This window comes from Anguilla rostrata, chromosome 2 (assembly GCF_018555375.3).
Source record: "Anguilla rostrata isolate EN2019 chromosome 2, ASM1855537v3, whole genome shotgun sequence".
In the NCBI taxonomy this organism is placed as follows: domain Eukaryota; kingdom Metazoa; phylum Chordata; class Actinopteri; order Anguilliformes; family Anguillidae; genus Anguilla; species Anguilla rostrata.
The window spans coordinates 33,184,424-33,208,144 of record NC_057934.1 but is presented as its reverse complement, the minus strand read 5'-3'; the positions used below and the strand labels follow the sequence as shown (position 1 = coordinate 33,208,144).

The 23,721-nt window shown below is 42.4% G+C and overlaps 2 protein-coding genes across 9 annotated transcripts in view; one reads left to right on the top strand and one right to left on the bottom strand.

Annotated features, from left to right (window-relative positions):
- Window positions 1-4,858: 4,858 nt before the first annotated feature.
- Window positions 4,859-12,074, bottom strand: sgca (sarcoglycan, alpha). Its single transcript, XM_064321719.1, has 11 exons — window positions 11,954-12,074; window positions 11,049-11,198; window positions 10,337-10,491; window positions 9,993-10,062; window positions 9,679-9,877; window positions 7,853-8,015; window positions 6,994-7,202; window positions 6,420-6,446; window positions 5,701-5,892; window positions 5,534-5,560; window positions 4,859-5,132 (listed from the first exon to the last, which is right to left on the bottom strand). Exons 1-11 carry the CDS (start codon window positions 11,988-11,990, stop codon window positions 5,129-5,131), a joined length of 1,233 nt encoding a protein of 410 aa, XP_064177789.1. The 5' UTR covers window positions 11,991-12,074; the 3' UTR covers window positions 4,859-5,128.
- A 3,096-nt stretch (window positions 12,075-15,170) lies between these two features.
- Window positions 15,171-23,721, top strand: part of LOC135247822 (neurabin-2-like) — a 48,629-nt gene continuing 40,078 nt past the window's right edge. For 2 of the 8 annotated variants that reach the window (XM_064321716.1, XM_064321709.1), the window contains exons 1-2: window positions 15,493-15,698; window positions 17,361-18,879. In XM_064321716.1, the coding sequence (XP_064177786.1) occupies window positions 17,410-18,879 (1,470 nt within the window). In that variant the 5' untranslated portion in view covers window positions 15,493-15,698; window positions 17,361-17,409. Of the gene's footprint in view, window positions 15,314-15,492; window positions 15,699-16,927; window positions 17,145-17,360; window positions 18,880-23,721 lie in introns of those variants that run through there. The other 6 variants (XM_064321714.1, XM_064321710.1, XM_064321713.1 and 3 more) reach the window with 6 other exon arrangements.

Here is a 23,721-nt window from a genome sequence, read left to right as displayed (position 1 = left end):
AGGTGACTAACGCCAGCTTATATTCCAGCACCGTTTTTATTGGCTGTTCAGAACCTATAGTTATTGTTGTTCTGATTCCCCCTACGATGTGTGTTAGCCTAATAAACTATGATAGCCTTGTATGACACTTGTTACATGTTGCCCCATCCCAACACTTTTTGGTAATTTGTATTTGTCCTAATACTGTAGCTTATTCTTCTGCCTAGTTGGCTTTGCAGAGGTTAGGTCTGAATAGTGTTCACTGTGTGAACTAAACTGTGTTCTTGGCTAGAAATAGCTGTACAAAATAAGTATTGTATCTTACTGAACCTGTGTTTAGTAGTTGTCTATGACCATGAAATGCACTTTTTGTACGTCGCTTTGGATAAAAGCGTCTGCCAAATAAATGTAATGTGAATGTAATGTGAATGTCTTTCTGGAGAAGTGGCTACCAGATAAAATAAGAAACAAATAGAGAAATCGGCTATATATTTTAATAATGTCCAATATATATATACTGTAAGTAAAAACACACAAATAAAGCTGTTTAATCAATCAACATATTTTTGTTCAAATTACATCACACCAACATATTTTGGGACAGTTAGGTGAGAACTAAACACCATTAGTTGTTCAATTACTTGTTCTATAGGGTTCTGTTATACTTGTTCAGTGAATTTCAATTAATGAATAAGACTCCATATCTCTGAACAGATGATACTTGTAAAGTGATGTCAAATCAAAGCTAGTATTGAATAACAGTGTAATAAAAACAATTTAATGGACAGTTCATTAGGAGGACAGGCATACAATGTCGATTCACCAGCTTTTGGAAATTGCTCCAGCATGCAGGATAAAATGTAATTTAAAATCCAAACTGCAGATCCCACCAAAAGTCTCTGTTTCAAAATTTGAAAGAAAAATATAAAGATTCAAATAAAAACATTTAAAGGTATGATTCACTTCCTTAAGTAAAAAAAAAGTTGTATGTCAGTTCTCAGTTGGCCCAGACAGCTTTTTGTGTGCAACGAAAGATATATTTTTGTACAGTGTAGTTTGTCCAGTGACACTATGCCTGCTGAGGTTGTACGTGTGTATGACTTAATTACTCTTCAAAAATTACATTTCATCTTATTTTCATTTATCAGATCATTTCCTGTGGCGCATACACCCTAAGGTTGCTGCACTCAAGGAAAGACATACCAGTGCAATATAAAAAAAGATATTTATAATTATGAATGGATGCTATAAACAGTGGTGTCAAACTCGTTGCCATGGAGGGCTGTGTGTATGCAGGTTTTCATTCCAGCCTCAGATCTTGGTTATATAATTAGTTAAATTATTTGCTGAATTAGGGATGCAGGTTTGTGCACAATGGTGACCTAGCGTCTATGGTGACCGCATTGTCTAAATAAAAATGTTCTTATATTCTGTGCTTCAATGCAGTTAAATGCATATGGCTGAATGATAATTGACTCAATTAGGCAGCATAATGGTTGGAATGAAAACCTGCATACACACGGCCCTCCATGGCAATTAGTTTGACACCACTGCTGTAAAATAAAGGTGTTACAATGCACGGCTTGCTGAAACCACTTTTCTGCACAAGCTGCCTTGGTTATGTTAAGCGTATTTCCTTGCTTTAGAATAGTGGTTCTCTAGTTTGATCCTGGAGGCCCCCTGTGTATGCTTGTTTTCAATCCAACTACAATTGCAATCCCAGAATTTTAACAAGCTGTAAATTTTTCTTAATTGCTCTTTTCGTGTTAAGAGGGATTATCTACCCTTAAGCCACATTATGTTAGACATACTGTAGCTATGCATACCATGGAAAATAAAATTTCAATATTCACAAACACAAAAAGAGAGGTAAAAAAATGTTCCATCTGATCAAATTGAAGACTGATGTGAATCAATAGACTCCTAATTGGCCATTAAAACTAACCATTACATAGATAATGAAGAATTCAAAGACAAAGCAAATGACAATCAGTCAAACCTAATAGGTTTAGGGAAAGAGCTTAAACAGGTGTTCAATAACTTAATTAGGAGCATACTGATACACAACAGTCTATGTTTCAATTACTTAAAAAAAAATGAACTTATTTTTATGTCATTGTTTGCAATATAGCACAATAAGCAGTGTAATCATGGGACTTTGATTCTGTGGCATGCATACCTATTTTGACCTAAAATGTATGAAACAATGTGGTTTAAGAGGGTAAATAATCCTTCTAAACATGAAACGCTCCTAATTAAGAAACATTAACAGCTTGTTAGAATTATGGGATTGCACTTGTGGTTGGAAAGAAAACCAGCATATACAGGAGGTTTCCAGGACAAAATTTAAGAACAACTGCTTTAGACCACTAACCTCCTAAGACCACTTTACTGGCCATTGTGCCGACAGTTTGTCAGAAACTTGCGTTTCCTGGAAGCCATTTTGTATCCTTTAAAACAGTGGTGTAGACTCGCCATGAGGCAGTGTATGCAGGTTCATTCACAATGCTGCTTATTTGATCCATTATCTTCAGCCATATCGTTAACTGCATTGAGCACAGAATAAGAAAATTTATTTGGACATCGGGTCACCATAGGGTCACATTGTGCACAACTCATCTAATTCACAATAATTTAACTAATTATATAATCAAGATCTGAGGGTGAATGAAACCTGCATACCGCCTCTGATGAGTTGCACCACTGCTTTAAAACATAGGCCTGCATACAAACTTAAATCATATTACGAAAATAAGATGCTAAGTATCCCTTAATAAAGAGTTTACGGTCTAAAATATCTACCAGATGACAAGGCATCACCACCATTATTTTTAATTCCCAATTAAGAGGAATGTTCGTTCGTGCACGATACTCAACCGAATTATGTCGACCAAATTTAACACATTCTCTTCCTTTAACCGTCTAATTTAGGCTGCATCAAACACATTCTCTTCCTTTCGCCGTCTAATTTAAGCTGCATCAAAAACATGTCTGGGTCAAACAAAGCGCTCATTGTATACAGTGTACTGCACCTCGTGACGTCATCGGCTCCAACCTAATCATAAGGGTTGCATGCGCTTAAGTGAGGAGGACGGGGTCCAGCCTAGGTACAGCGAGATTCGGTTATTTTCCTGCTGTTTTCTGTTTGGAAAGAGATTGACGGTCATCGGGAAGAAAACCCGATTGCTCATTTTATTCTGAAAAAAAATGTATTCATTCATTTTGTTTCTCCACATATTTTTTTCTTAATTGAAACTTTTGTTTTACGTGGCTATGGGAAGTTGGGTTTTTCTTTAATTTAATGTACGGTAAGTTAAATGAATCAATAATTTTCGGTCTTTCGGACTCTTCGTTGCATCTTCGCAGCTTGGTCTTTGCTGATATATATTTTTCAAAATTGGCGAGTGGTTTCCTACTATTAAATAGTAATAGTCGAAGTAATGGCTTACGTTCATATTTTAAGAAACATTTTCATTTAAAACAAGTGCTGTAGGCGCTATGAATAGGCTATACTTTTCGTACTAGCTATTTTTGTCGCGCTTATCACGCGGAATATGCGAGTTAGAATCACTGATTCCCGGAGTGTTGTATTGTACAATTGTTCGAGTTTAATAGCCTAATGCAGTACCCCCAGCGACATTTCTGAAACTGACATCAGGCAGCATGACGTTTATGTCCGCTGCTTTTTCTGGGAGCTCATTTAGTCTGCGATTTATTGTATTTTTACCAGTATGCTTTAAACCGGGGAATATTAATTCAGAAAAAGGAGACAATGGGGAGCTTTCCTATTCGAGCCGTACGATTGCTATTGTGCTGATGTCACAGAAAAAGTACTGAAAAAACCTGAAAATGGCTTATTTGAGAAGTAACCCCACCCCCATTAAAAACCTAAATTTGGCCGGGTGCATTCCATTTTTGAGAGATTAAAATACGTTATAAAGGTCTATCGGTGTGGATTTAGAATTTACCTGTACTGAATTGCTTGATTGAAGAATACATATCCCTGACTTGTGAGGTCACAACTGAAACAGCAAATCAGATCAGCCATGCTTTCACGAAGACAATTTCAAGATGAAGTTGTTAGGAGGGAAAAGGTTGGAGGTTATGAAAGATTGGCAAAGCTGTGACCCAGCACTACTGCATCCATTGTAACAAAATGGAAAAAATATGCCAAACCCAGACACTACCAAGAATGGGCTATCCTGCCAAGCTTGTCTGAGAGGGTGGGCGAGTGGGGGTAGGACATGGACCGTTGCAGAGCTCATGGGCTGAAATGGGGGAAACTCTTTGATAGACCAAGGCCATTTCTGAGCGACGTCAACATGAAGTCATGCCTGGTGTTTGCCAGAAGTCGTGTGACAGATCCTGAGACCTTCTGGAAGAATATTCTATGGTCTGATACGTCTAAAGTTGAGGTTTTGGCCTGAAAGATGCAAACCAAACACAGCATGTGCCCCAAGGAATGGGCACATATTCTAAAATGTGGGAAACTTTTGCAAATGAGAAGTAAGTCTTTTTTTAAATGTTGAATAAGAAATAGTTTCTGCATCATGTATGTGTTTAATTTACTGCATTGTATTGGTGAAGGAGAAAAATATTTACAGAAAAAGCAAGCAAAAAGGTTCAAGGTAGGTGAATACTTTCTGAAGGCACTGTTCTGTACTTACAAACTTGTTTGGCTAAAAGTTTGTCCTTACCATTGATCATTTTGAACTTGACCAATTAAAAAAAAAATTCCTTGGGTCATAACAATATTATGGGCTTGATGTTTGTTTCAAAGTTGAGTTTTTACCAATTAGTATGGATTTAAATTTACTCAATTGTTTTGCTAGCATTGGGTTATCCAGGTGCTGTTGGTACTGTTTTGTGAAGCAAATGATTAAATTACTTAAAAGGGTTTATTGCTGCAACTCAAATCTGTTACCAAAAAAGTATCCTCTAAAATGAAGCCCAACCCACATTTGAGAGAAACAAGTTTCACAAAATCAAAAATTCTTAATTAAGAAATGAATATGGTTAATAAGGATATAACCAGGAGAGAAGGGAGAAGGCCATGGAAAAAAATCTTTTTGGAAACAGCCACTTATTCAGTCGTGTCCTTTGCCATAGTTCAGATGTCGAAGTAAACATTTTCATCTCTGTGTGTTTTTTATCTGCAGAAAAAAGAACCCAATGTTACTCCTTAATGGAATATCAGTTTCAGCTAGATTATTTTTTGCCATCAGTCGATTTCTCTCTCTCTCTCTCTCTCTCTCTCAGAATTGTCAAAATCTCTGTGTAGTATGGAAATTCAGATGAAGTGTGAACCTTCCAATTTAGTACTTTTCCCTCCTCTCGTGCCTTACTGTCTCACTTAGATGTCTCCATCTTCTGGTCATAGGTGGTAGTACGACTTTCCTCATCACACAGCCATTCATTTTACAAATATGGAGGTTACATGAAGCTAAAGCTACCATTTCTCAACCCAGGAATAGGACTCATTCAGTTACTTAGTTCTTGAGCACAGGCAAGGCTAAGCATGATTAATTTAATCAATATAAACCTGGAGTCTTACCTGGGTAGTGTATCAGTGTTCGGTTCCCTGCCAAAATAAATGGGGACACTTTGGTTACTGTTTGTGTGTGTGTGTGTGTGTGTGTGTGTGTGAGTGTGTTTGTGTGTAAGAGCTGGAAAGTAGAGTGTGAGAGGTAGGAGTGTTTTTGTGGAAACAGACGCACTCACTCCTGTGCCATGATGAGGGGGATTTGGGAGCTGTCCGAGCCGAAGGGCCTCTGCAGGGGGGGCATCCTCTCCCCAGTGCGGGCGTTGAACATGGGCAGAGTGGACAGAGGTGGGGGAACCGCGCGCCCCCCCGCCATGCTCCGGAGCTCGCCGGCGTTGCTGTGGATGGTGCGCTGATGGTAAAGCTGAATTCTGTAAGTGAGAGAGGGGATATGCATGCGCAAGTATGAATACAGTAGCCATATTCCCATGTAAATGTACCGCTACCTTAACTGTTTCAGTTTAACATCCCTTTCCAGTGCTGGTGGGTTTAGTAAGAGCTGGAACAGGCCACAGTCTAGTGCGGCGGCCTTTCAGGATGGGGGTCGAGGAATCTAGATTTGGCAGCTTCCTTCAATCGCTAACTGGGGTACATCTGAAATAACAGGCTTCATGGTCCCCAGTCATAACAGAAACTGAAATAAAAAAATCTTCTGTGCAAATCTCAAATCTGAGCCACTCAGATGCTTTTTCCAAAAAAACATCCTGTCTCCAGTTTTTTATTATTACTTTTTTACCTGCCTCCAAGCAAAGTCTTCAGAACTCAATGGAAATAGTTATGTGCATATGTGTACTGTATTTTCTGTGTATTGTATTTTAATTTACTAAAAATAAACTCAATGAATGAATCGGTCAAAAACGAGGCATGACAGAGGGAGTGAAAAGAACGGTGGTCTTACTCTGGAGTCTTCGCATCTCGTTTCTCCCTGGGGGGGGGAAAAGACGGTACAGACAACAGTAAGAACTGGAGTTCAAGTTCGTCTTCTCTTCACACAATAAAGATCGCAGTCGGGTTAGATTGTACCGGATCAGTTCTGGGAGCAGGGAATACCCAGTCAATTTTCCAACAAATTACTGGAATTTTCATAATGTGACTAGGTTAGACGCCTGTATGAATACAATTGGCAGCCATATGATTGCATGCAATGCAGCTACCAACCTGAAGGAATTTCAAACCAGACGGTAATAGATGTGAACGGCCCGCTAAATGTATGAGAGGTACATCTTTATTTCTTACTACCAGGAGTAAGAATTCCAGGTTCGCTAGCTGTGCTGTACGTGCAGCCTCCGATTGCACCATTACGGCAGAACGCCACATGCTTCGACCGCACATTGGGCGAAGTGCGGGGCCACATCTTTTCAATCTGGGTCAAACGGTTGCTTAGTGGGCGTTTTTTTAAGGAGAGACGCAGAGGGGCGACAGCCCCGCAGACCCCAGCGGCGCACGCAGCAGGACTGAGCGGGGAACCTTACACGCCCTCTCGCCGGCAGCACATGACGTAGGTGAGGATGAGGCACAGGATCACAGCCAGCGCCAAGGGCACCATCACCGTCACCAGGTAGTCCGCCAAGAACTCGCGGCTCGGAGGGGACTCGGGAGGGTCGTAGAACCCGCCCGCGTCCATCACCCCTGACCCGGGGATCGGAGCCGGAGTGGGGAGGACGGGCGTGGACAGGTCAATCTGGAGTCAAAGATGCGGGAGAGATGAAGGTCTCTGAGGAAGACTGTGGTGTGCTCTTGCCCTTCTCCATTCCACAGAGGGCCCTTGTCATTTTTCCCTGTGCTCAGTTCAGTTAAAGCCTTATCAACAGAGCAGTGATAAATGACCTAACTTACTGGGCAAAATGTAGACACACGTAGCTGAGGTCTTACAGTTTTTACAGCCTTTAAGGTCTACGATGACAAACATTGTATGCGATTAGAATGCTCTCGACTTAACATTCTAATACTGATGTAACAATCACTACTGCTGATTGAAAGCAATGGAGTTCTAGAACACTGACATAGAAATAAATAAAAGAAACATTCCAAAAAGCCTTCTCTTCAAAGGGATAATGGCGCTGAGTGAGCAGCTTTCTGTATGTGTAGGTGAAATGAGGTTCCTGGTTCTCTGCCCGCGCCTTGTTCTGCACAGGAATTCCAGGTCTCCTGCTCTAGGTCTCCGTTGTTATTATTTTCATATTTCAGTCCATGCTCGGAATGTTAGAAACTGTGTTAGGGTTTGAAATGAAATTGCGATGAATTTTCTGAGACGGGAGGCTTTGCTTAAGCCTGTAACAGCGAGCGAGCGGCAGGAGTGGCAGGAGCGAAACCACTGGGTGCGGGTCTCACCAGCTCGGACTTGCACCAGTTGACGCAGTTGTCGAAATACTTGCACGTGGAGCAGTCCCCCGAGCTGTTGCCTGTCGCTTCGCACTCCAGCCTGTGTCCCGGGCTCTGGATCCTCAGCAAACACTTGGAGAAGTACTGGTCTGAGCCCAATTTCACATACACCCTGAAAACACAGGCTTTCTTTACATTTCAGCCAAGCCAGAAACCAGCTCCATTTCTTTATGCAGTTTAATTCTGGCTTGCATCTGTAATTTGATACCCGGCGAGTGTTAAATGACAGTGTACAGCTAAAGTACACTTCACAGCAACATAGTATATAGAGTCAATATCTGACTACTAAACAGTCACAAAACATTGCTATAACTTTTTTTTGTAAGCAATTTGAAACTTGAAAGGATTATGCTTTCAAAAGAAATATAATGCAAGTGATGTGCTTACGGTTTTTGGGGGGGTTTCAATTTAGTGGCTTTTTTCAGAAAATACAAATGACAAATTTAAAATGGCATTACTTGTTGGCTTGGAAACCGAAGCTTGATGGTGGTGTGTGGGGAGAGCAGGCCGTCATAAGTACTAAACTATGATGTCCTGTTTGTGACTATCAGGGTATGTCACAGCCTGTTGTGGGTTCAGGAGTGGGTGAGACAGCAGACATTGCAAATCTGGGTAATAACTGAGTAGCCACGAGACAGTGGGGCTGCTATGGAAACCCTCGCAATGCCGCATATATATGTTGTTGTGCACTCACCTGCACACCATGTTACTGCATGCACAGACATTTAGCTTATTGTAGGCATGCAGTAACAAGGTGTGCAGCTGAGTACACAACAACATATATATGCAGCATTACAAGGGTTTTGCCCGCTTTATTGCCCACCCAATGACAACATTTTGTGCCAAGATTGGTCCTCCATTGCCCTCTAATGGCAGTTAATATTACTGCAACCTGAAATTTAAAAAAAATTAAATTACTGATTGTGACACGATCCCCTCTTGTAGTAGAAGACCATTGCACAGGTAACGCAGAAATTCCCGAGCATTCCAGGCACTTCTGTTCAGGCGGAGCCTGTTATTCCTCAGCTGGGAACATTGTAAATCAAAAAATTTGAAGCACTTGCCACTAACCAAGTGGATTGTATTCTATTTTCCCATGTAATCGGCAAAAGGATTATGAAAATACAGATTGCCAAGATGAAACAAAACTGTTTCGTCACAATGTAGAATATTTCATTCCGTCAGTAATTCTTACTAAATTCTCCAATACAGACTAAAGGTTTAATTCTTAGGTTAATACACGTGTTCATGTTGCATTGTTGTTGTCTAGCTTTTGTTTTCTTCAGGTCATGGAAATGATTCATTCATTCTTAGAAATGATAATATTGTCAATCAATTGACCTAAAAAGGGTTAATCAACCATGCTTTTAATTTTGTCACTATCTGTCAGTAATTTATGTAAAATTGTCAATTGGAACCAGAGACTGTAAAAAATATTGGAACATTAGCTTCCTTTGCTTTTGTGCCACTCTGGCACCCCCTTGTGGACATAAACCACACAAGCAGTAGCTTACCAGTTGACAGTGGTAGAGATGTGTTTTACTTAAGTATTTACTTTTTGTAAGTGTTGTATGTGCACTGATTATTTGTATTAGGGTAGCACCTCTTATTAACTGATTTAGCACAAACTACTTTAGTTATGAATCTATAAATAATCCATATAACTGAATATTCATTATGTTCATCACAACCTATTTTTTTCTTTTTAAAGACAGTAATAAAAATAAAATAAATGCATTCTGTTTCTTTCTCCCCGGTGTTTGTTTAATTCTTACCCCTCGTGGTGTCCCTTTAATGGGAGGGGAACACGTCCACCCCTGTCCAGTGCAGAAGTGATGTTGACGAATTCCAGATTGTCAGCTCCCCACATCTTGTGGACATCCGCCTTTATGTCTTCCTGGACATCAGTGGGCAGCACCTCCTCTATATCTTTAAGCGGGATGAAGAATTCAGCTTGATAGGGCAATCTTTTCCCTGCAAAGGTGAAGGGGAAATCAAATGTCATTGGTGTTGAATTTTTTTTTTTTTTTACTGGTCTCAACTTTCAACATTATCCAAATCTCGCATTGTAAAATAACCTTCTGGTTACCTGGTGACTTAACTGTTATTACCAGTCTTTCCTTGAAGGTGTCATAGGTCTGCTTGTTAACAACAATGATCTGTCAAGGAAGAAAAACAAACGAATGAAAGAGCACTCTAATGGATCCCCCACTGAGATCTATTGTATGATATCTGAAACATTGTCTTCTTTAATGCAGACTAGTAAACTGAGAGCGAGGGATGAGGCTTCAAACAGATCCAGTGTTGTTTAATTCCATAATGATGCACAGTGATTATTTCATCGTTATCATCTTCATCATTTTCATAACCTTGTGTGTTTTATTGTTCATGATCTTATCACGTCTGCATCGGGGTAGGTTCCAGAGACGGTACCTCGATGGTGTTCCTGCCCACGTTCTCCTCCAGTGGGGTACCGTAGAGGAAGCCATTTTCAGACGTGTTCCTCTGGGTGAAACGGAGCCAGGCCGGCAGGTCTGGGAACCACTCCTTGCTGCACTTGAAGGCCATTGGATGAACGGTAATTGGACCTGGTTTTCCCACATGAAATACATCCAATGAGCTCTTTCCAGTCCAGCAAAGCGAAATTTCAAAAATCCATACCAATCTGACATAGGCTTATTTATTACCATAACTTAATAAACATATGAGTTCAACATATTTATTCGATATATCTCCAATTGACCTTTTTTTGCCAATTTCCTGCAATGCACTAATGAGGTAAAAACTTTTGAGTTGTTGTATTTTGTGCATTATACCATTACATTTCCTGGGTTTGATCACTGTAAAGTTACGTTGGCAGTTCTGGTATCATTTGTAAATCCCCCCATCCTTACTCATAGATGTATATGTACAGTATATAAACCTATAACTGTTTCCCCTTCTCTGGGCCAACTTTGAAACTAGTTTTAACCATATTTTGGCTCCTGTTCCCTCTTTATAAAACTACTATAGACATAATAGCGATCCAATTATGTCATGAAATCTTCCTGAAATTTCCATGCAAATATTTAATAGTCTTTCGTCAGTTCCATGTCAGAATCCAGCTGTCTTCCAAAGAAGCTCTGCGGTAGTATGCTGGTCTTACCATAGTGTGTGAGGTAGGGTATGAAGTCAGTCTGGAAGGTTCTGAAATTGCTCTGGAACACCTCTCTTTTCAGCTCAAACACAAACATCTGACCCACCAGGGTGGGGCGCATGATGTCTGCAGTCACCACCAGGCAACTGACCACACAAACTGTGCAGGAGAGGAATGCGTGAGTCATGGCTCTTCATTCTGTCCACATGCAACACAGAAGCTAATATCCACGGGAGAGAATGGAGTGTGGAGTGCTCAGTATTATTTTTTTTGCTGCAGTTGCAGCTGATATTTCAGAACAAATTTGTCCTGTTTGAGGAATAGGCTATAACTGAATTTTGACCACATACACAACTATATACACCTGACATTCTTTTTCAAGAAAAGATCCAAGCCAACACAATGTCAAAAGCATTCTTTCATTATTTGTTAAAAATTTGGGGAGAACATTGTTCATAAGCTGTGTGATTGTTGAGCCAAGTATGATTTGGGGTCTATTTAAGTGTGTTCAACTAACTCATCTAAAAACAGACTGGTCCCAGGATCTGTTTCTCTTACTAAACTGCAGCTGAATTTAGCAGTCACACATACCTACTGTGCATATATGTGTGTACAGAGGCTAACTGTTCTATGTACTAAATAACCAGATCACTCATGGGAAGAAGTTTTGTGCCTTTATCTTCGCTTTTACATCAGTTAGTTAATTCGTAGCTCTAATGGGCAAAGGCATAATCAGTGACAAAATTCACTTTGCAAGAGATCTCAAAATCCTTGCCCATCTCCTGTACGTGTTACATTATACATCAGAAACGTATTTGTTAAGGAAAAGAAAGAAAATGTCAATCTTGCCATATAAGTGTAATAGATACATTAGTGTCAATCCTCTATTGAAAGTAATATAAAAAATGACTTGCCTGTGAGAAAGAAGCTGAAACTCCCTGTGTCTGCCATGTTGTTTCTCTATCGCTGTGACTGACAGGAGCATGAGGATAAGGGGGGTGGGAACTCCAAGCCAGAGGTTGTTCAGGACTAATTTAGACCCTCAAATTCCATAACTTCCTAAAGGGATGTGTGTGTGTGTGTATGTGTGTGTGTGTGTGTGTGTGTGTGTGTGGGTGTGTGGTGTGTGTGTGTGTGTGTGTGTGTGTGTATGTGAGTGTGTGTATGTGTGTGTGGGTGTGTGTGTGTGTGTGTGTGTGGGTGTGTATGTGCACGTATGACTGTCTGCATGTGTGTGTGTATGCATTGTCCCCAAAATGCTCCATAAATGGTCAATAAAAAAGATCTTTCACTCAAAGACCTTTGGAAGATTTTTATTAATGACATAGCTTGATCTCCTTCACACAAGAAAATGGGAAATTACTGAAGAAGTGAAAAATCGCGGGGACGATTCTGGTTGTAATTCATAATTCCTTTCAAAAACATCACAAGATATGAAGACAAAATATAGAGGGAACCATTATTATTTATATGTCAATTGGTCAAATATAAGTTTCAAATAAATTTAAAAAACTCATGTTTTATCATGCAGTTCAAAAGGCACCACTGATTATTTTATCACAGCCCTCTCCTAAGCACCTTTGATGTGTCAATACAATTATTATTGAACACTCCATGTTATTGTTCTTTGCAAGCCCAAACCAGACTGTGTCCTATATACATAAACATATAATATAGGTCAATGCCCTGTGTTTTGTGCCCCATAATAACATACTAGGACATGGCTTATTTTAACTGTTATTTATTTTATTATGCATCAGATAGCAGGTGGCTCAGACAGGACAAGACTGACCTTCCCCCCCCCCACCAACCACACACACACACACGCACACACAGCCTTACAGAGAAGAGGATAATCTTCTGGCAAAGTAATCCTTTGAGTGCATAAAGTGGAAAGGTGGTGTCAGTAGTATGTGGTATGGAATTCCCTTAACATGAAAATATCCTCAGAAGAGCCAAGTCAACTGAAGTAGATCAATGTCAGGGAAATATTCATAAAATTAACCCTGTATTCAAAAGCACTGAACATCTGTCACCCTTTGTCATTCTGTTGTGTAGTTCCAAGGTTCACCTACAGATGTCGCCATTGCTCACCACAATTGCAAAATTTGTGTAACGAGAAGGGTGGCAGAGTCTCGCAGCAAGAAGGTCTTGCCCCAGCACCCCCACAACCCTGAACAGGATAAGCAGGTTAGATAATGGATGGATAGTGTAATGAGTAAGGCCACCAGTTTGTCTCCCCTAGTTTTCTCACGTGGCACTTCAGTCCTCTGCCAGCTAGAGGTTGCAATAGCCTCTTTATCAAGCCCCTTCTCAACCAGTTACCCCACTTGCACCATGTCAATAATCTAAGTTGATAAAGTAATTCCCACTAATTAAACGCAGACAACGAATTACAGCAATGTTTACAAGCAACGTGTTAAATTCAGTTAGATTACTAAGTACCGTGGACATGCTGTAGTATTTTTTTCTTAATGTTTCAATTCGAAACTCAGTTGTACTGTGCCATTGGGGTGCCTATGGGGACCCCTGAAGGATAACCATTGGAATACACATTTAAATCCCTACAGGTCACATGGTGGAGACAAACTGGTGGCCCTAGTAATGAATACTAGCTGAGAAAAGAAAGTCGATCATAATACGTTTAATGGTCATTACATTTTTGTAGTATTTCCGGCGAGCCACTGTAGTCTTTCTGACACTGTAGGCTTTAAGCATACTTCGTGTTTTGGGTGATAAAATGCAAGTCACGTATTCTTTCAAGTACATATGACAAAACCTGGCTCTGTTGCATATACTTTTCTAAATTGTTGCAATCAGAGCTACCATGTGGGCTATGCACTAGATTACACTGCAGTTTATTAGAGTTAAGACAGTCTCAGCTTTATCTTTGGGTCGTTCGATTTTTCCCACGGCGCGCAGGAACTGCCGCCGTGGGCTATGCATGGCAAATTGTGGTCACTCACTCACTCACTCACTCAGTCACGGACGACCTGAGAGGGAGGTTTGGAGGGACGCATGCGCAGGTGGTGCTTCGTTTAGTAGGACGCATGCGCAGGTGCATCTTCCAAAATCACCACTGCGAACGGCACAAGATTTTTAAGCACAGCTTTATCGCCTAATGTTACTTTAGTTAACCCTAACATGTTAGCGTTTCGCCTACTTTAGTTAACCTAGTTAGCGCGTACCACCGATAACGTTAAAGAGGTGAGGACATGCCATAGCCAGCTAGCTATATAGTCAACCAAGTTTTACTCATGACACTTTGTACAGGTGCGGCATGGGTCTGGACGGTTTCTTGCTTGTTATTAGTAAATAAAATGGAACAACTCAATAGGCTTTTGAGGCAACATTCGCTGAACAGCCGTTTTTTAATAGTTGGTTTTATCGCATATCTCTTGTTCAAAACCCAGTAAAAGGACACCAGTGATTTGCTTTCAGGCTAATAATTGGCCCAATGCTATACTTGTATTACTGTTGATTTGTCCTACATGGAGACCAACCAATGAGATTTATAATACTAGGCTATAAGATCCTATGAACAAACTTGATTCAGCAAAGACACAGTGGCAAAAGGCCAGTTGGAGAGAGCGGGGCACGTTTGACCGCGGGGCACATTGAAACACGGGCTTTTTAGGAGATACGCTGCAGCAACACAGACGTATTTTTGTGAACACATCTCTCTACGTGACTTAGACCGATCCTGAAGACGGTGGGATTATTTGAAACTATCAAGACTATTTATTCACGATCATCTATTTTTACCCCATGAAAGTATTTTTTGTATTGTTTTTTTACTTCTACTTTTTGTATACATGTCACAAAATCCAAACATATATCATTTTAATCACTATTGTAGTGGCTACAAGATATATTAGTTTTCGTGTTTCATGCTACATAGCACTGATTGACGGCTAGCCAAATTGCGGTCTCCAGTAGGCGGGGCACGTTAGAACGCTGTGTATCACGATAATTTTGGATAACGCTGCTCAGTTAAATATTCACCTTTGAACCGGGTCGCCGGTTTTACTTCCTTCGTTGTTATATACATTAGAAATACATAAAAGTCTATAAATAATACATGCAGGTGGGGAAAAAACAAGTTTGTATCACAGAACATGTAGTTCTATGAAGATAATGTTGTTTGCATACGTTTTTAAGGTAATATACAAAACTGTTCCAACGTGCCCCACTACGTGTTCATGGTGCCCCATGGGTGGGGCACGTTGGAACATTTTCACATCCGCCACTTTCGGCAAAACTGTAAGAAACTGGTAAGTGCTGGAAATCTAGTTTTGGTGTTTATTTGTAGCTAACAGACATATGTATACATGTATAGCAAAAATAGTACAACCCATATCATTTCTAAATAAATAAGCTTAATTTAAAAAGTGTCCCAGCGTGCCCCGCTCTCCCCTAGGCCTATATGTAATATTTCAGTATGGGTTAATGATAGCTGTGATGCCATATGTTCGTGGTGGAGGCTGCGAGAAAGAGGAGGGGGAGCGCGAAGAGCGATAGGCGGAGAAAGAGAGAGAGAGAGGGCAGGCGGCACTACCGAGTGCTCGTGCGGAATCAAAGAGCGAAAACAGCGTGGACACAATGAAACAACCAACGGACGGACCCTGAATTAGCAGCCCTTTCAATACTGGAGCCAAGGTACTGTCTTTGGACGCTTTGAGCTGACCCATCAGCTTTCAAATGCACGGGCTATTTAATACCCCCGTCTATTTTGATTCTTGATGATCTACTACTATCTTGAAGAGCCAAATAGGCTATAGGAAGCAACGTAGCAAAACCAAGGCATCATTAGACAAGACGGTTTAGGCCCTTATCTTCCGCAGGGTCCTAATGCCTTTTTGACAGAATCTGTTAGGTCGAACACCGAACACTTAAATTGCGTCAGTAGCTACTATAAGTCAGCTGTATGTTTACTATGATCAGGGAGGTATGCTATGTGGTTGAAATGGAAATTTACAGGAGTGCTGCTCAGTTTCTTCATTTGTCTTACCCAGAGGGGGTTATGTGTAGCCTAACGTGTGTCGCAAGACGTATTTCTCTTTAACAAAGCCACCAATTGAAAAACAATGCATAGGCTTATCAAAACTAATGTTTAAATAAAAATTAACTATTGGGCATGATGGTGTATTAAGCCATGTGGAAACTGCTCTGTACGTCTCATAAAACTGATCATTGTTGTCTTATATGCCTACAGTGAGACAAATATGCCTACCATTTGCACTTTAATTAGGCTCTGTGCTGTAGCATAAGAAAACAGTTTGTGTGAGATGACACTACTTTTCAATGAAATTGCAAAGGGATAAACCGCGATCTACAGAACCTTTGTGTATGCTTATTGCGCTGCCTGTATTGTCTACGGTGCTGACTCAAGCTATTTTATTATCTGTACGCACTTATACAAAAACAGAAGTGACATTTTAATGAAAGGAAATTCGGGGAATCCCTTTTAGAAACAAAAAACGGCGTAGTTCCAATGGCAGTTGAATTCCATTTCCTAACACCAACCTAGCCACTATATACATAGGTATTCATTAACACTAAGACTGATACAATATCACATCCAAACATAACATTTATATGTGCGTCTGAAAATGCGTGACGGCAAGAAAGCTAGGGGAGTTTTGGAGGTAAACGACAACGACACATCAAAAATGAAGTAAACCGTGGCCTAAATGTAATAATATCACGCGAAATGATTCGTGTTGATAGAACAAGTTACGCCCATTTTTCTCCGAGATAGCATAATACTTAATACTAACTATAAACTACAATCGAGATATGAAAAATATGAAAGACGAAGACAGCGGAAACTGGAAACCAGATCACGCTAAGACCCAGGGGCGGTCTTCCTCTTTGCAGCAGGGTTTGCTGTTGCGGGAGGACCAGAACTCTGCAATAAAGCATTTGAAAAAATTCAAGAGATCAAAATGATGTAATAAAAGAGGGATTAAGAACAAGCAATCCGTCGCGAGTGGAAAATCCGGGGATCACTGGTGCTCTAAATTGTTATTCGCTTAGCAGGTTGCGGTGAATGCTTTCATTATTTTATTTTATTTTTTTGCAGTCGCGGTCATTTTCCACATAGTACGTATACCTTACTGTCTGTTGCGTTCACTGTAGCAGATGACCAAGCATCCGTTTTTCCCTCTATTACGCTATTAAAATTTTCCGCTTGTATTTACATGCAAAGGCCAGAGCATTCCGTACTTCTATTTTTCTGTTACTAATTTTCTGTTCCTGTTTGTTTCTTTTCTGTGCTGACTGCTGGATCTGACTTACTGTCGCTGCCACTGGGGGAAGAAGGGGAGCTATGCCGTTACTGCTCTTCTGCGGCGACGCTTGATTAACCATGATGAAGACCGAGTCGCCGTCCACTGCGAGCGCTAACAGCAGCTCCAACTCCAGCTCCACACTGAGGAGCCCGTCTCCGCATCGGAATGCCTACGAGGCGGGGATTCAGGCACTCAAACAGGCGACGGACGCCCTAAACAGTGCTGCTAATGGGGATAGCCAGGATGCCAAGGCAAAAGCCGCTGCTCGTGGGCGCAGATATGGCTCCAATGTGCACCGCATTAAGAACATGTTCATGCAGATGAGCACCTCTGTGCCAGGTGAGGGCGAGGACCCAGCAAAGCCCAACGACCGGTCGGTCCGCCTGTCCCTCCCCAGGGCCAGCAGCCTTAATGAGAACGTGGACCACAGCGCTCTGCTCAAGCTGGGCTCTAGTGTTTCAGAGCGGGCCAGCCGCTTTGATCCCAAGGGAGATGGTGGCCAGTCACGTGGGTCCTCGGGCATCTCCAAGCTTCAGGAGACCCGCAAAATCTTCGAGCAGCGGCACATGCAGGAGAAGCAGGCGGCCACCAACCGCATCCTGCTGAAGAAGGAGCGGGCTTCCGGCTTCCAGGATGGCCGGCTGGACTACCTGGTGCCCTTCAACGGCAGCACGGAGTCTCTGGACAGCCTGGACGCGGGTGCCACCGAGGCCGTCTCGCCCACCGTCCGCCAGCTGAGCGCAGAGTTCGAAAAGGGCGACCTCCGCAACAACCTGCACCGACCCTCCTCTGTCTCCCCGCTGTCCTCTCGGGGGGTCAGCCCTCCACCTGGGAAGGTGGGCGTCCTCAACTCCAAAATCATTTCCAAGAGGGCGCGCACTTTCCCGCAGGGAAACCAGGAGGACGGCGGGCAGGAAATGGACCAAGAGGATTCACCCAGGAGCCCCAAGAGCAAGGTGAACTCCCAGCCTAAGGAGGAACCTGGTTCCGACAGACTGAGAAAAGAGGGCGCCACTGGGGACCTGCACAAGGCCATGCCAGAGTTGGGGGGCAGCAGGGAAAAGGAGGGCATAGACTCCAGTGCCAGGGATCAAATCGAAAAGGAGTCTAAGCCGGTGGGGCAGGAAGACTCTGGTGGCCTGGAGGTTGGGAGCAGAGTGGTGCAGGCTGAGGTTCACGCCTCGCTGGAGAACGGGGAAGCAGCCGCAGAGAAGGAGGCCGGTGAAGCAGGCCTGTCGGCCCCCGAGGGCCCTTGCACCGCAAAGGGCAAGGAGGAAGGAGAGGGGGATGAGCTAGATGAGTCCCCACAGGGAGGGGAGGACAGAGGAGAGGAGTCCCGTAAGGAGGATTACTCTGAAGGCGACCTGGTGGATATCAGTGCGTACAGCGGCATCGGGGAGGACTCCGGAGGGAGTCAGCTCGATGACGAGGAGGAAGAGGAGGAAGCCTACGAGCCGGAGTCCACCTGCTCTGAGGTCCCGGGATTGCCTGCTGAGGAGGATCCGCCGCCCAGCCGCAAGATTGGCTTCAGCACCGAGCCAATCAAGGTGAGTCCTGACACAGGCATCGGGCAAGGAAGAGTTTAAATATACATACATATTTTTGAATGCACAGCACGTATATATAGAGTACTGACTAGCAACTGACTACCCGAACTCCTTCTTTTACTCAAGCTTATTTGAACTGATAAAGAAGTCGATGATTTTCACAGAGAGCAGTTCTCTTATTGTAAGTGTAAGTATTACTGTATGTGTGTAGCTATCTGGCTATTTCAAGCTGTTAATAACTCTAATGGGACATCACTGGTGGTGGCGTTGAAAAGGAACGACTGTTGGTGATGTGGTATTTGACTTGTGAGCTGAGAACCACGACTGATTTTAAGACACATCAGGTGTAATTTGTGGTGTAAATTGTGCTCCTTTCATGGACACCCATTATGTGAAAAGCAGCTTCCTCTGCCATTGGCTAGCTCATTGTACACTTAGAGGATTTGTAATATCTGTCAGAGCTTATTAAATCAACTTTTTTCTGTTTTCTGTCAGCTTTGGCATAATGTGTCAGACAGGATCTCATAGACCATGCTCTTTCCTGGCTGACTTGTCAGCCCTGTTTTTTAATAAAAACCGCTTCACGACGCATGCCAGGTTGGAATATGTAGGGGACTGTTTTGCCTTTAGGTTCATATGGGACCATTTGAAGATATTTCCTGGGTGTTTAAAGTGTATCCTTGTCCTCAGTGAAGAGTGAAAAACTCTGTCCTGATGCTTTAGGATGCAGGTTAGGACACACAAGCACTGATAAACCTGAAGTAGATTGAACTGTGGCATTGAAGCGGTGTCACCAGAAATACAAATGTATGAGTTCTGCAACAGGAAATTTAATGTAAGCACACGTAAGTTCATGACTGGTGCTTCTGCCCACATGAGCACCCACTTGTAATTGTTCTGTGGGCGAAGCTGAGTGGAGCAGCAACTTGTGAGCATGCTATTGTACTGCTGCTATATTTTTATTTTTAGCAACAGTTATCAAATGGGCAATAGAGAGACACAATTATCTGTGTACGTGTGTCTGTGTGTGCATGCGTGAGTGTGTGTGTGTGCGTTTGAGTGTGTGCACACATGTGTTTGTACACATTGTATATACACATGACATATCATTTGTTGTTGCCCACTGATCCTCAAGGCTCCAACAATGCTGTCTATGGTTCACCTCATTGTCCCCTCTGGGTGTGAAGAGAACCTCCACAACCTATTGGGTGAGAGGTCAGAGGTCATATCGGCCTACTGAATTTCTTTAATTGTGCTCTTTATACGCATGCTTGAGCTGCAGGCACATTTCCTTCTGAGCATTACCCACCATTGTCTTGATTCCCTCAGACAATGGCTTAACTATAAATGAGCACCTTGCACTCATCAAGGAATTGGCTTGTTTGATGCACCAGCGTTCTTGCTTAACAAAATGTGTTTCCCAGATGCAATAAGGAGATGCTGTTCATTTCTCTTGTTTCTTTCGCTCCTGCTAAACGAATAGTTTTATCTCGGAGTCAGAATGAACTGGATTCACTGGGTTTTACAGCAGGTTCTTTACTGTGACAAATATGGAAACATGTAGGATATCAAATTTGTTTATTGAATTGGTTGTGCTTGTGCGGTGGTCGCTTCCCCCGTTTTTAGACAACAAATGCAGGAAAACGCCATGGAAACACAATGGTCCTTACGGCACCCCTTCTCCTTCTCTGGCGGCCTCGGCGAACATCTTGAAAATAGATTGGTACCGCGTACAGCGCAGAGTAATCCACACTAACATGGAGGTCTGCACTGTGCCCGAGCGCACGTGATATAAAGCTTTGTATTCAAACTGAACACAGAATGGGGATTACAGAGACAGCCCACTCTATTGTCCTTTCCAGCCCCGAGTGTCTGGGGAATGCATTAAGTGTGTTTAAATGAAGTCAGATAATTGATTTTCAGTTCTGTGGCTGGGTACGCAGCGGGCTCTTCTGTTAGACCGGACGCGTGGGGACGGCGCGCGCCAGAGCCGACTCTGTCGAGGCGCGGGGTGGTGTGAATAAGACCGTGGTGTTGACCGTCACGGAGGCAGCGCCTTGTCATCGGTGCCCAGTTCGTGTGGGTGGCGATGCTGCTATCAGACTGTTGAAAAAAACAGCCTCGTTAGCCTCTGTGCTTAAGTAGGTGTTCCTGAAAAAGGATTAATTTATGTGCGTAGAGCATTTTCCAGGGGGTGCATTTTGGGTGCCTGTTTTTCCTAGTTTGCATCCATTTTGTGTTGACAAACACAACTTTGAATCCATGAATGCGCCTCAGTGTTTCGGTACTCTGATCTGTTCGCCATTGTTTTACTCCTGCCTGCCGGTTGCGTGGCTATTGATGACAATGTGCTCCACTGTTAACAATTCCAAACTCGAACAAGGGCTTGGGATTTGAATTTTAAAACCTGCTCTCGGCATAAGAATTGCTACGACTGAATGCCGGCTGCAGAGACGTTAAATTTGTTTAAATGTTTATTAAAGACGAGCACGGTGAGTATCGCAGGATTCATCCGCCGTGCGTGCGAGTGAAGTGGCAAAAAAAGCTTTCGTAAAATCGGCATTTACAGCATCCCTTTCTGGTGAAGAATTTTGTAGGGTCACCAAATTCTTTGAACTGCTCATCTGGAGTTTTCCCACATCACTTTTCCTGCAGATTGATGCAGATTTTGGGTTTCATTGATGTTTTATGCTCTCTTGTTTAGAATATGCTCGTCCTATGCATTGATATAATGGTTCAGAGTCCTGCACTGTAGATTTGGGTATTGTCGGGTGCCTCGTCATACAAAATTTATCCCATTATGAGGGTCATGACGCAATACGTGTCTCACCATACACATGGGGATGTAAATTTTGAAAAAGTTTTTAAAACTGAATCGTATGTCATTCAGAGAAAACACATCATCGAACAGAAGAGTTGTATTTTGTGAACAGTAAAAGTGACAGGGAAACAATGCAGAATTCTCCCACACAAATAAAAACTATTTATTTTCAAAATATGAATGCTTTAAGTTATCGCGCTTAAACAATTGGCTTTAAAACTGCACCTCAGTACTGTAGTAATACAAATGCACGTTTCATTCAAATACATTAAAAAAAAACTGTAAACATATCAATACTTTGATCACTGTATCGATACGTGGATTGTTAAGAGACAAGTTAAAACATATGTGATCGCTATGATAAACACAGTCCTACTTCATTGATGGTATAATATAATAAAACGTGGTTACATTTAACCATGTGTGTTGTTTTTCGCAGTTGAATTATAAAGCAGTCTTTCAATGTCAGTGATGTTTTCTTCTGTTTGACCTGGTAAAATCCTTAATCTGTTTCATATCATCTGTTCTTTTATATGACTGCATAGAGTTTTGAGCACTACATAGCCTGGGGCTAGATGAGTTGTCTTTGTGATTTGTTACGCCTGCCTGTCTGTTGTTTGGAAAGTAAAGTGATCGACAAATTGTAGGAAATGGCATTTGGCCTCAATCGGGAGAGAGAATTGAAATCATCTTCATGAATCCCCGGTGTTAACAAACGGCGTAATCTGTTAGCAGTGCCATTGCTGTGCATTGCATCCAACCCATTTTATCTCCTTCTGTCACAGCTCTTTGTCCATGGGGCCCGGACAGAGCAATTTGTAGTTTATTTGGGTAGCAATTTGGGTTTATCCGAGTAGTGTAAAGTCACGCCGATCGCTGCTCTCCCCTCACTCTAACACGTCTGTAGCCCCTTCCGTTTTCATTTTCTTTTTCACTGAAGAACAGAAACCAGGCTAAGGTCAGGCTTGAGCCCGGTTTCTATTGTCTTCTGTGTCATCCCGATCGGGGTCGGCTCAGCCCACTTGCGATACTGGCTCTGGCCTACTTGCAAGTAAGCTGTGGGTGGAGCCGGCAAGCCGTGAGGCTATTGTTTGGGAGCGTGGCTGGCATCGCTAATATCGGCAAACAACAACAACGACTACTCTGTTTTTTTATTTTATTTACTTACATGCATTTTGTTTTAAGGAAAAAACCTCAGCCAAGGACCGAAGGCAGTCATAACTATCTGGGCAGTCAACAGCATTTTGCAAGGCATTGTTGTCCAGTCCTGTTAGTGCGTAATGTTTCAGGAAAGCAATGGAGCTGTATAGAATAGGAACCTCTACGACATCACAGGTTGTGATTGGCTCACCTCATGCCAGGCTGACTCCAGCTCAGTGTAAAATGGCTGCAAGTGGCCTGCTGGCCATGGAGGGCAGTGCCGATGTGTATTTGTTGATGTGACCCCGTTATTAAGAGCTTCCTCCTCCCAAACAGACTTGGGGACTTCTGGTCCTCTTATCCCATCAAAGGGAGGAAGTGGCCCATGGAGAACCAGTAGGGGGTTTCTTCAGTCGGCTAAGGCCAGCGTGTACCCCCCCCAGTCCCCTACTTTGAGAGAGCAAGTGAAAACTCTGCGGCAGCGGCGTCACAGACATCTGGAGTGGGCTTGCACAACAGTGTTCACGCAGAGAAGAGGACTTCTGTCACAGGGAAGGGCGATGGCCTTCTTCGCTCGTGACAACATTGACCTTCTGCCTCCTCCTTTCTTTTTTCAGGAAACTGCAGGATCGGGCTGTCTTTTCTATGTTCTCTGTGCAGTGTTTGGGCAAGACTGGACTCGCATTTTGAGTGTGTGTGTTTTTTTGTGTTGTTAAAGTTCTTTGTCCCATGGCGGTTGTCTCCCAAGAGGCTATTTCAGGCCTTAAGGGCTATGAACCAGTATACTTTATAGATTCTCCATTTTGATTTTCAGGGTTGAGGCACAGGATAATGAGCTTTACATTTTAACTCAATCCTCCTCCTAAACAGACTTGGGGACT

Bases quoted from the DNA above. Each gene is read 5' to 3' on its own strand.
- sgca (XM_064321719.1), bottom strand. From the start codon at position 11,990: ATGGCAGACACAGGGAGTTTCAGCTTCTTTCTCACAG. The intron at 10,492-11,048 runs GTAAGACCAGCA...TGGGAAAACCAG, and splicing joins ACCCTACCTCACACACTATG to GTCCAATTACCGTTCATCCA. The intron at 6,447-6,993 runs GTAAGGTTCCCC...TCCCCCCCCCAG, and splicing joins TGCTGCCGGCGAGAGGGCGT to GGAGAAACGAGATGCGAAGA.